Source organism: Salminus brasiliensis, chromosome 2 (assembly GCF_030463535.1).
Source record: "Salminus brasiliensis chromosome 2, fSalBra1.hap2, whole genome shotgun sequence".
Lineage (NCBI taxonomy): Eukaryota > Metazoa > Chordata > Actinopteri > Characiformes > Bryconidae > Salminus > Salminus brasiliensis.
Genome location: NC_132879.1, coordinates 37446544 through 37459362, shown reverse-complemented (window position 1 = coordinate 37459362; position 12819 = coordinate 37446544). Strand labels below are relative to the sequence as shown.

At 39.1% G+C, this 12819-nt stretch overlaps 1 protein-coding gene across 1 annotated transcript in view; it reads left to right on the top strand.

The window, feature by feature from the left end:
* cacna2d1a (calcium channel, voltage-dependent, alpha 2/delta subunit 1a) overlaps nucleotides 1-12819 on the top strand; it is a 138083-nt gene that overhangs the window by 87983 nt on the left and 37281 nt on the right. Inside the window, exons 10-19 of the mRNA XM_072672571.1 lie at nucleotides 1153-1252; nucleotides 5433-5591; nucleotides 7188-7292; nucleotides 7395-7473; nucleotides 7776-7825; nucleotides 8538-8627; nucleotides 8732-8809; nucleotides 11360-11446; nucleotides 11632-11706; nucleotides 12218-12289. Of these exons, the coding sequence (XP_072528672.1) occupies nucleotides 1153-1252; nucleotides 5433-5591; nucleotides 7188-7292; nucleotides 7395-7473; nucleotides 7776-7825; nucleotides 8538-8627; nucleotides 8732-8809; nucleotides 11360-11446; nucleotides 11632-11706; nucleotides 12218-12289 (895 nt within the window). The remainder of the gene's footprint in view (nucleotides 1-1152; nucleotides 1253-5432; nucleotides 5592-7187; nucleotides 7293-7394; nucleotides 7474-7775; nucleotides 7826-8537; nucleotides 8628-8731; nucleotides 8810-11359; nucleotides 11447-11631; nucleotides 11707-12217; nucleotides 12290-12819) is intronic.

Here is a 12819-nt window from a genome sequence, read left to right as displayed (position 1 = left end):
CTGCCCCTAGTTCACTAAGGAGTGTGTGTTCACTACCACAGATGGGTCAAATGCAGTGCACACATTTTGCTGTACATAGCACAGTGACAAAGATGGCATCTTTACCTTTTACTTTGCCTTTAATCTTGCTTAAAATGTGGAAAAGCATGGTTTATCTTTAACGTCACAGGTTTTGGAGGTCAGCTCAATTTGTGCTCATTTAACTATTTACAGTAACAGACATTTTGACGGATTGATGTGGACGGATTTCCACATGAATCAGTTTTTTAAAAGAGAGAGACGCTTAAACGGTGCGCAGAGCATATATTCTACTGTGCTGGTACACAGACTCGTGTACAGTGATCGTCCTCTGGGAGCGTGAGCTCTCCTCTGCATTTAAGCATTAGAGTTATTACATTCTGGAGCCATTTATGACCCTTTGACTCCCTTATTGTGTAATTAGTCTTGCGGATAAAGGCTTCATATGGTGATGGCTTAAGTGGTCCTTTAGAGCCTTTCAATTTAGCTTAATGATAAATGCTGTAATCCCACACACACCTCTCGGTCAATGATCAGACTACAGTTATTAGCCTATAAAGTTGAATATAATAGTGTAGGCCTTTGAGGCTTTTTAGTACCGCTAAAACTACCTCTCCTTGTATCCGATGCCATTTGACGGCCTTCGGGATTATCATTCTCAGTGCTCAGTTTCAGCCACTACGTCAGAGACAGGTTGACATCATAGGGTCTCTGATTCATCTGGATCATTTTGATCAGACTAATAAACCAGTTGCAGATGAGACGCTCTATTATCTTGATGTTTGTGTTTTATTGGGTAGGAGACAGTGAGCCATAAAGCAGCTCTGTTCATAATAATCAAGTGTTATGAGGTTTTGGTGAGACATCATTCCTTTACAAGTGGGCCATGAACCTAACACTTAATAAAAAATCTCATTATATGAACGTACATTATATGTTACTGAGGTTTTGTCATTTCCTGTAAAGCTTTCAGCATTTTGGAGATTTTGGAGGTTTTGATTGGACAGCAGTGATATGTTGTCTCATAGGGTCTCCGAGCGTGTCAGTGCCTGTGTTTGTCTGGGAATAAACTGGTGTGAACTGGTGTGACTGTACAGTGTGAAGCACTGAATTGGACTCTGCTGTTGTGTGTAGGAGTGGGAGTGTGTCGGGACTGACGCTGAAGCTGATCCGCACTTCTGTTAGTGAGATGCTGGAGACGCTGTCCGACGATGACTACGTCAATGTAGTTTTTGTGAGTAAAAACAAAATGCTGCTGTCTCTTTAACTCTTTCTATCTCTTTCTCTCTCTCTCTCTCTCTCTATCACGTGATGCTCTTTCTGTTTGTCCCTTTCTGTCTCTCACACTCTCTCTCACACTCTCTCACATGATGTTCTTCATGTGTCTTGCTTTTTGCAACTCTTTTTCACTGTCCCTTTCTTTATCTCTCTCTCTCTCTCTCTCTCTCTCTCTCTCTCTCTTTCTCTCTCTCTCTCTCTCTCTCTCGCGCATGGCACTCTTTCTGTCTCTCGCTCTTTGCAGCTGTCTTTCTCTCCCCTCCCCCTTTCTCTCTCTCTCTCTCTCTCTCTCTCTCTCTCCTTCCCTTCATCTCTCTCACAGTCTCTTTCTCTCTGTTTCTCAAACTCTCTCGCTCTCCCTCTTTCTCTGTCTATCTCTGTCTTTTTCTCACTTGCACACACACTCTATTTCTCTCTCACAAATGATGCTCTTCCTGTCTCTCGTTCTCTGCCTCTCTCTCTCTCACTCTTTCTTTCTTAATTGCCCCTTTTCTGTTTTTTTTTCTTTTTTTCTCACTTGCGTTTTCTCTCTCTCTTACGTTAATGCACTTTTCTTCTGGAATAAAAGAAACTGTGACTGAGTGTATGATGTGTGTGTTTAAATGTGTTCTTACATTGAGGCTCCTGTTGAGGTGCAGCTACTTGTGAATGATAAACCATTCATCCACTTGAGATGCTGAATTGAATATCCTGCAGGTAGCCAATTGAAGGTCAGAGAGTAATGGAGCCCTCAGGGGTTCACTAAGCTTGGTGGGTAGAGGGCCAAGGACACATTTGCATGCTATAACACCTACCTTAAAACATCTCCCAGTTTCAGACTGATCTATTTTTTTTAAGTTGGGCTCCAGTGAGATGCAGATGCGGACCTGATGAGGTGTTGAACTACATTTGTCAGTTGTGCGTCTCTGAAATGTAGGTTAATTTAGGGTCGGCAGCAGGTTTTTCTTGTGAGGTGTAGAAATGCAGTGAAAATGAGATTAAAAGCACTGTTTTGACCCTTCAAGCCATCTGTGGTGGTGGAGTCTGAAGCTCAGCAGCTGTATATTCTCTATATTACTGTCATAGATTCCACTGTTGTAGCTCTCTTGTTCCAATACTGATTGTAAATGAATTTTTTCATAGATACTTCGAGCATCTTCAGCAGATGATGCTGAACAGGGGTATCAATGAGCAACAAACTAACAAAAGCAACAGCAACGTAGAGCTCCAGTTCCCCTCTAGATCCTCAAGTGTAACAAGATTATGCAAGCTGTGAGACAGTGCAAGTTGAACCAATGCTAGAATATTTGATATATTTGAAGGGATTTTGTTTAGTTTTTAGTCTTACTTTTAGTGTTAAGAGTCTCAAGTAGGAATTTTTACAGTCATAATTAATGAGATAAATCAACCTGAAGCTCCTGTTAAATGACTATATTAGCATCAAACTAGTAATACGGCTATTTTGTTTTGATTGTTTATATTTTAGATGATTTTTTGTTGAGGATTTATTAACCAAAGCATCAGAATGTGTCATGTGACCTTTAATCCAAACTATGTAGATTATAAGCTCCCTGGACAAAGAATTAGTCAGCTAGCATGTTTAAGGTGGTAGGAACTTCAGGCCCTTTCAGATTGCGTTGCTCGAGGATGATCGGGCAATAAAAACCTGTAGGATTTGCGACAGGATTCATAGATTGAGGACAGGTGGTACAGTGCAGTGAATGTCTCATTGGATGTGTGGACAATGAATTCACAAAGCAGATGTTAATGATTGGCAAACATGAGTAATTGTATTTGGATACTGCAAAGGCCACAGTGTGAAGGAAGTAGCTGAATTTACAAGTGTATGGAAGCGTACGGTCATACGGGTCTACCAGCAGTGGCAGAAATCCCAGTCGATAGGAAATTCTTGATTCTTTAGAAACTGGTTGTGAAGGACCTGCTAGAAGCAGTTCTCGCCTGAAAGCGAGCCGTGAAACACTACAGTGATCCCTGTCCGCCAGTTTCGCATTTCGGCCACAATTCTGACAAGTGTCCTGTAAAGAGGTTTTTGTCACTGCTGCTAGACCCGTATGATCGTACGCTTTCATATGCCTGCAAATTCAGCCACTTCCTTCACATTATGAAACTTTGGCACGATCAAATACAATCACTCCTTTTTGTCAGTCATGAACATCTGCTTTGTGACACCTTTTTCCACACCTCAAACAATACATTCACTGCACTGCACCACCTCTTCTCAGTCTAGGAGTCTGATCACACACCCTGCAGTTACACACTACAGCTATATAAACACAAGGTAACTTTTTTTTGTGTGTATTATATATACATATAAAACGTATGTTTGTATGTTATAATTTAGTATATATAGACTGGCATAGATAACTGTTTATTATCCGGTGTCGACAAGAGGAGGTTGGGTCCCCCATTTGAGTCTTGGTTCCTCTCAAGGTTTCTTCCTCTCAATCTGAGGGAGTTTTTACTTGCGACTGTTGCCACTGACTTGCTTAAAAGGGGTGCACATTTAAAACACTAAAGCTAATTTCATCACTAAAACCTTAGAATATGTGACCGGAGCTCTGTATGGTAAATTGATATGGTAAGTTGTGTGTAACAACGCTGTGTAGAAAACACATTTTCACACCTAAAAATTGCCTAAATTATACATTGCCCACCAAAGTCATGGGTCAGGGTTTTCTTTCTCCTCAGATTCTCTATACTACTACAATAAAAATAATAACATAAAATATAATGTGTAAAAATGTGCAAAAAATTTAAATTCAGACAGGGAGCTAACACAATTTCATAGAACTGGAGGCACAATTGACTAATTTCCTGAAATTGTTTTGTTTGATTTCATTTCTTACGCTAGTGACAGCAATAAATGGAAGCTATGTTTTCATGAAAATAAAGGATGTGTGTAATGTACGATTTCGCTTTCCATTTCTCTGATTAATTAAGGGCTATATTTTACGCTGTGAGGTCAGGAGTATGATTCTGGCTAATGAAATCTGTCAGTAGTGCCGTAAGTGTATTGGTGGCAATAAACCAAAGCAGCTTTAGCTGTAAGTCATTTATCAGAGTGTTGTGGAATACTTCTGTTAGAGGAGGGACCCTGAGTTAGGGGGTGCATGTTGGTTGATGTCTCAGTCCATCAGCCATTTGTTAACCACTTTCCCTGCCCCCACCCCTGTGTCCCATTCTTGAGATTACCCACAGTCCTTTGCTATGGGAGCGTGTGCCGTAGGGCGAGGGGAAAATGTTGAGTCTGTCTATATCACTGTTAAGACATATGATAATCACTGCTTAGATTAGACATAATTAGACCGTCCTTTTATAGGACATATACTGTGCTTGCAGCCCTCCCCCATCATTGATACACAGTTACAGAGAAAGTCATGCATACTTAAAGATTCATGTATGCATGCAGTCATGCTCATAGATGTGTGTGGATAGTTGTGTGTCCAGGCTGGTGTTTCAATCCTGCAAAGATCATTTTTTAAAATCTGCTCCTTTTACCTCATTAAACATAGGCATATTACTTAGTATCTATGATTGATTACTCAAGAAAATTGTTAAACATTCATTATCTACTATACATTATTCAGGATCTACTGTGAATCATTCAAGATCTACTGTGAATCATTTAGTATCTACTGTACATTATTTATTATTTACGGTACATGATTCAGTATCTACTGTACATGATTCAGTATATACTGTACATTATTTAGTATACACTTTACATTATTTAGTATTTAATGTACATTATTTATTATCTACTATAAATTATTTTGTATTTACCTTGAATTATTCAGTATCTACTGTTCAAGATTCAGTATATACTGTGAATTATTCAGTATATACTGTGAATTATTCAGTATCTACTGTACATTATTTAGTATCTACTGTATATTTACCAGTGTATATATTATATATTCTTTAGTATTCTTTAGTTAATTATTATTCCACGTCTACTATGAATTATTTAATATGTATGATGCATTTTTCATTAACTACTGTTCATCCATCAGTGTCTGCTGTGTACCTCAACAAAGTGGAGCTATGACAAACAAGATGTTTTTGCTACAGTAATCAGTGAGCTATGCTTTGTTGTGAGCACTGATGTTATCAGCACTGTTTTTTTGTCGTCTCAGTTCAGTAACGAGGCCAAGCCAGCAGCCTGCTTCCATAACCTCGTCCAGGCCAATGTTCGCAACAAGAAGATCCTAAAGAAGGCGGTGCAGAATATCACGGCCAATGGCACCACTGACTACAAGAAAGGCTTCAAGATGGCCTTCGATCAGCTTGCTTTGGTCTGTGTTGCTTTATTTTAAATATATTACACCTACAGTGTTTAGTGCTGCACAAAACAGGGTATATGCAATGTTTTTATTTCACATGTTGTCATTGCTCAAGTTTGAGGACACAATCTGCAGTGTTTAAAGACTAACCAGGTTTATTTGGTCGTAAGCAATATTATGTATTTTGATGTTTGTGACAGCATTTATTAGAGAATAAAGTCTGTTTGTGATGCCGTACTACATTTGGGGCAATGGATTTTACAGAATATAACAACTGTAGACTGTAAAAGAAAACTGAAGTCTTCAGTGTGGAAGTCTTCTGTTATTCTTTTCTTTTACCTAATTGATTAGGATTAGTAAGATTTTTACATTAGACGGGAAAAACACACCCCTAAACTCTTGACTGTACAGTTCAGCTTCAGTTCTGTTCAGTTAAAGGATTTGCTACCGAGAACAAAGGAAATCTATTAGCTAGAAGTGAAGCCTGGCATATTCCCATGGTATTTCAAATGGGATGGATGATCGCAGAGTAGATAGCGCCATCTGTTGGTTGTGAAATGTTACATGACTTGGTTGTGAAATGTTGCGAGGCCTAAAGCATTGGTTTGCCCTGGAGTATATCTGTGATTCCTTAGTTGGGGGTTATTTTATCCATCTTAATTTTTGAAAACTAAAATGATCAATAGTTTTGTTTTAAATATGTATAATTATGTATTTTCTATTTGTTTGTCAAGTTGTAGTGCAGAAATCTAGAAAAATGCAAAGGGTTCCCTTACTTTTTCTTTCTTTACTGTTTCCTGTATTCTCTAGAGCTCTCTACTAATGTGTTACGGCCTTTTTGCCAGAACGATATAAATGGGAAAATCTACTCCATGATCAGAAGTAAAATTCAATTCAATTCAGCTCACCTTTCCAGACATCAAAGTGTCACTCTTATCTGCTGGCTGACGTGCTCCCCTGTCAGTCTTTATTTCCTTGGTGTTACAGTGTTACATAAAAAAAAACATCCTTATAGAAGTGGTTGGCGGCAATGATCAAAAGGTTAAAGAGGGTAATATATTGTTCAAAATATATAAATGTTGAAAAGATATAAGCATAAATAATCCTAGTCATTATAAAAACTCACTTTGGGATTATTTAATAAGAATATTGGGCCATTTTTATTGTATATAGAATGGAGATCGTAGTGATTTTGATGCAGATTATCTGCTGACGCCACAGATAACATGAAAACATAACCTAAGGGAATTCAGTCCCTTCCCAATTGGAAAATCGCCCACCCCTACTTCCCACATTCTAGGCTTTTCCTTGCTCTCAAACTAAACGTAATTAAACTCACTGGTAATGACCCAGCCCTTCCTGAGCTGCAGTGGTGGGTAAGAGCAGGGAAACACTAAAAATAGGCAGAGCAGGGCAGATCCAGGAGCAGTGTTGAAAACCACCTTCCTACAAAAAAACAGAAATCTGCAGCGTCTGCTGTGTTCGCTTTAATTTGTTTATAGGTGACCATTAGAATAAGGTTGTCAGGATTACGTATGTCATTTTACAGAGCTATTTGCTTGAGCTTTGCTGGTGAAATAAGTGTGTGTTTATGGATTTGTGTTGTAGTCGAATAATACAAGGGCAAACTGCAATAAAATCATCATGCTCTTCACGGATGGAGGAGAAGAGAGAGCGTCCGAGATCTTCGATGAGTTGAACCCTCAGCGCAAGGTAATTAAGCCCAGGACACACACACTCATACACACTTATGCAGATGTAAACACATATTGCTGGAGGAAAGCTCTAATGCCCAGTCGCTCTTACACCCCTCAGGTCCGCATATTCACATTCTCTGTGGGCCAACACAATTATGATAAGGGACCTATCCAATGGATGGCCTGCACCAATAAAGGTAAAGCTGAGTTTATAGTTATAAGTGATGTAGATTTATATATAAGTGATATAAATTTAGATTTTGATATTGATACAGGTTCAATATAACAATGGAAAAAAATATTATGACATTAAATCAAAAACACTCATCATTGTCTAAACCCAAGTGTTTATTAGATTGGACATTTAAATAAAGTATTGAATTGTTTGCCAAACTGCAGTATTAAAAAGGTACTCACATTGTAAATACACTATAATAAAACAGTCACTTCCGCCTTAATTGTATCAGGAAATATGATGTATAATGTCTTCTTTCTCAAGGGTATTACTATGAGATTCCCTCCATTGGAGCAATCCGGATCAACACACAGGTAAATGTTGCATGATTATTGTCACTGCCAGGTTGGACATTACTCAACGCCTTACTCCTAGGGCAGTGGCTTCCAACCCTGGTCCTGGAATACCCTCTTCCCTGCATATTTTAATGTTTTCCTACTTCCAGCTAGGAATATGCACGGGTGCCTGTGTACTCAAGGTCTCAGTATTCGAATACTTTAACAGGGCTATAACACAGGGCAATTTTGCTTGTATTTGTAAGTAAGTATATATGGTTTTACACTTTGCTGATCTGAAGTCCAGGTGATCAACACGAGCATGTTGCTGTGTATGCATTGGGAACCATATGTTGTTCAAGACTGAGAAAGCATAGCTGGAGCGGCTTTATCGCTGATTGTGCTAACTATTTTAGAGTTAGCTAGAGCCAAAAACAGTGAAAATACTTTCTCGGACTAACTACTGTCCACTGAGGAAGAAATACCTTGTGTAGAAGCACATCCTCCTTGTCAGCATCCATTGTATTGGTCAGCTGTATTTAGCTTATTTAGCTTAGAGTATACAGTATAGGATAGGCTAATTAAAGGAATAGCCCACCCATACATGCTGATACTGTTAACAGTTAACGGGGGCTATTACTTTTTTTTTTATCATTCTAATTGCTGGTCATTCACATTCATTCGTTGTTCATGACACCAGCATTATTAAATTGGTCATTCTTTTAAAATCCATTAATTGCCATCCCTGCAGGAGTATCTGGATGTGTTGGGAAGACCTATGGTGAAAGCTGATAAAGCAGCCAAGAAGGTGCAGTGGACCAATGTCTATCAGGATGCGCTGGTTCGTCATTTTCTTTGTTTTGCTTTCATGTGTTTGTCTGTCCAAATTTTTTTGTGTAAATAGCTGAAAGTGAGTGTCTGTCTGCCGTGGCTGTGTTTTCTTAGGAGCTCGGGCTGGTCATCACAGGAACACTGCCGGTGTTTAACAAGACTGGCACAAAAAACACCAAGGACAAGAGCAAGGTAAAGTATACAGTTGTCTTGGCACATGTCTCGGTCTTCAGCCAATGCCAAAACACCAACACTGATCTCACAGTATAACCTCAACCCAACTAATAGAGTGTAGTTTTAGGTAGGAGACACATCTGAGGAAAAACCCATAGGAAAATGCATGAGTAAGGAACACTCTGCTTTGCATGGATAAAGTTACTCCCTAGAGGTTGGCAGTCAAATGCTTATACGTCTAGAGGTATTTCTGATGATCTGTTATGCTATTTAAAAGTAGTAATGCGATTGTCTGATTAAATTACAGGTAAATGAATGTTCATAATTAGATTTAAAGCTAGACATTAGCTTCAAACTTCAATTCCCAGCGCAAATGTGGGATCATTTCTAAAACTGATATATCAGCACTTTAGACATACAAACATAAATGCAATTCTAAACATTTTAATAAGTGTAGAGTCACAGCAAGCAACTGCGCTGTTGGTTTTCTTTACCAATACAAGAGTTCTTCAGCTCTTACTTATCTCTCTTACAATCATGGTTCTTTAAGGAACCAAAAGTAGTTCCTCTATGGCATCACTTGAAAAACTAGGGGAAGTACCTTTATTAAGGTGTTGGTTTTTACCATTGTAACCTGGTTGGGCAGCTACAGGAAGCCATGATACATTACGCTTTTTGTTATTGTCAGTGATATCAGCAGCTTTTCAGGGCTGACATATCATGACTTGGCTTGATTTTTCAATGGGGAACCTGTGTAAGCAGTATGAATTTTGTTTGTAGCACAGCATTTATTTCTGATCATTGCTATTAGCTAACTTTTTACTCCCTACTATCCAACCTAGTACAGAAAGGTATTCTTTTACCAGACAGACTCATTTGAGGTGAAGCTACATTACATGCAGTTTAACATCAAGGGAGCAGAACCAATTGTTATTGGAAAGCCCAACATTATGGCCTCAAAAGAGGTGTGAAGTTCTTACTTTGTAAATGAAGCATTGCAGATCAGTAACACCTTTCGGATAAAGTGGACTAATGGAACACAGGAGCTGACTGACTGGCAAACGCTGACTTCTTCTGACTGATTAAAGACCAGTGGTCCTCTGACTGAATAACACTAACAGCTGTTCATACAAGTTCTGTCAATTGGTTATATAATAATATTCCCCAATAAACCTGTTCATTCATGGTTCATTAACAGTGTGATTGTTCAAACAGTGTTTATATTAGCCCTACATAGTTTGCTAGCTAACATCTCTGAAGAACATCATAGTTCCTGTCTTAGTGAGGTAACAGTTCAAAACACTGTGACGGGCATTAAGTACATTTCACATTGTGGAACGTGAACTCTGACCTAGTGTAAAAATAGTAAGTGCATTCGCAGTAACATCATTTATCGAATTAGTGAGTTGAATCAGAATCAGGCTGCTTTCACTGAATCTCCATTTCATTGGTTCTACATCCGAGTTTGACTTATCCCACCCTCAGCTTAAATAGAGATTCCAATTGGTTTTGCCTCGGAGTTTGACTGTCTGTTTTCCAACCCTCAGCTTAAATAGAGATTCTGATTGGTTTTGCCTCGGAGTTTGACTGTCTGTTTTCCAACCCTCAGCTTAAATAGAGATTCTGATTGTTTTTGCCTCTGAATTTGATTCTCTGTTGTCCCACCCTCCAGCTAAAATATAGATTCTGATTGTTTTTGCCTCTGAATTTGATTCTCTGTTGTCCCACCCTCCAGCTAAAATATAGATTCTGATTGTTTTTGTCCCTGAATTTGACTCTCTCTTGTCCCAACCTTAGCTAAAACAGAGATTTTGATTGGTTCTGCCTCAGAGTTTGACTGTCTGTTTTCAACCCCCAGCTAAAATGACGAATGTGGTTGGTCCTGCCTTGAAGTTCTGATTGGTTTTGCCTCGGAATTTGATTAAATCTGTTGTCCCACCCCAAGCTAAAATAGAGATTCTGATTGTGTTCATAGGTTTGTTCGTGTCTATCAGTCAGTGTCATTGCGGATTAGAGAGAGTGGAGTTCTTTCAATAAGTGGCTGAGCTCAATTAAACAGTCTCCAATGAGAACATGGATTTACCGTTTATTGTGCGAGCTGTATCACAACCATTATCAGGCCAGGGTTGTGTTGAGTTGTGTTACCCATCGAGATAATATGCAATTTATTAACTGACAAGAAGCAACATTATGTCACATTTATCCCACATTTTCACAGTTCTCGTTTTATCGCTAGCTGGCCAGTTTGGTTATCTTATTATAGCAGATAAGTAAAAGTAGGAAATGAAGAAGATAAGGTAAATCAGTTGGCTAACCTAATTTAAACACAGGCTTGACACACATACAACCCACAGAGCCTGAAACCCTGTTCTGACAAGTTGTGCCACCTTGTCAAAGCATGCTAGAGTGTATATTTATTGGTAAAGATGCTAAATAAAATAGTAGGTAGGATATTTCAATAGGCTAAAAACACCACATGTATAGGTATAGACAGGATATTTGGAAAGCCTGAGTCACTGTATCATGAATGTAACTCTGTGGTAACACCTGATTTCTCTCATCTTGCAGCTGGGCAGTGAAAACCAGCTGATACTTGGAGTGATGGCCATCGATGTGTCGTTGGACGACATTAAGAGACTGACTCCACGCTTCACTGTAAGACATGCCCAGGCCTTGTTCTAATAACTGCTGTGATTAGTGTGTTTTCATAGTCACATCACCTGGCCTACATTTGTGCATTATGCATTGCCCTATGGCAGTCTACCTTTTCCTGCCTTATATGATTGTTTAGTTGATATGAATCTTAAAAAGTCATGATCTCACTTCCTTTGCCCCAAAAGCTCGGCCCCAATGGATATTACTTTGCCATTGACCCGAATGGATATGTACTGCTTCATCCCAATCTTCAGCCAGAGGTACTACAAAACAATGTTCAATGTGTTTTTTTTCTCTCTCTCTCCCTCTCTCTCTCAAAGTCTGCATATCAGTGACCTATCTCCAGCGTGGTTCCGAATCTAGTGGATCACTGTCACCGGCTGACTAATGTGCTAATCATGTCTTTTGGTGACACAGTCTAAGCGGAACACATATGTCCGTTTCTTATCCATTGCCACAATGACCGTTCTTCTAAAGTAAACCACAGGTTTTCTTGTTTATCTGCTCCATCAGAAGGTCATATAACTTTGCCACATCATTTATCCTGATCTCCTTATCCTCAACTGGCCAAATATTTACAGTTATCAGGCCTGCTGGTAAACTGTAGTTACGTTACAAAGCTGCCTCTTCAAGAGAACTGTTTATCAAGCCTTTGCCAGGAAACCAAGTGAATCACCTTCAGATGCTTTTTCAGAATGAGAACTCTGCGCCGAGCCACATGTAGAGCATCCTTGCTTTACCATGCCCCTAAAAGTCTCTTCCGTTTGACAGAACACCAAGTTTCAGGAGCCGGTGACATTAGACTTCTTGGATGCAGAGTTGGAAAACCAGATCAAAGTGGAGGTAAACTTTTGTTTTAGAGATTCGTTGATCTTCTAATTGCCAATCACTCATTGCCGACTGGATGATGAGGCTGAGAGTTCAAAGAGTTCCAGTCAAATCAGAATATGGTAGGAGTATAAAGCTCATTCATGCCCTGGAAAAACAAGATAAATACTAACTGCAAATTTTTCTTACGGTGTAAAACTGGTTAAATCTGGCCACTTGCATCACTTTACATTACATTACCCCAAAAACCATGACACACCACTAGAGGGCGTGTGCAAGCAAGTCTGTTGAATAAATGGTGTTAAATAGAGCTGAACAGATAAAGCCAAAACAAACACTGTTTGTGCAGGAAAAAATAGTATTTTATCCCTTTAGGATAAAGGATAACTAGGATAGCAGTTGTACTTCCTGTTTTCTTTATCACACACATTTTTAGGGAATGCTGGGACAGTGTTGATTGGTTGGTGAGCTCATGATCTCTTTGGCTGAATAAAGCAGTTTGCACTCGCTGGTGTCATGAATGTTCATAAACCACTGTTAGAAAC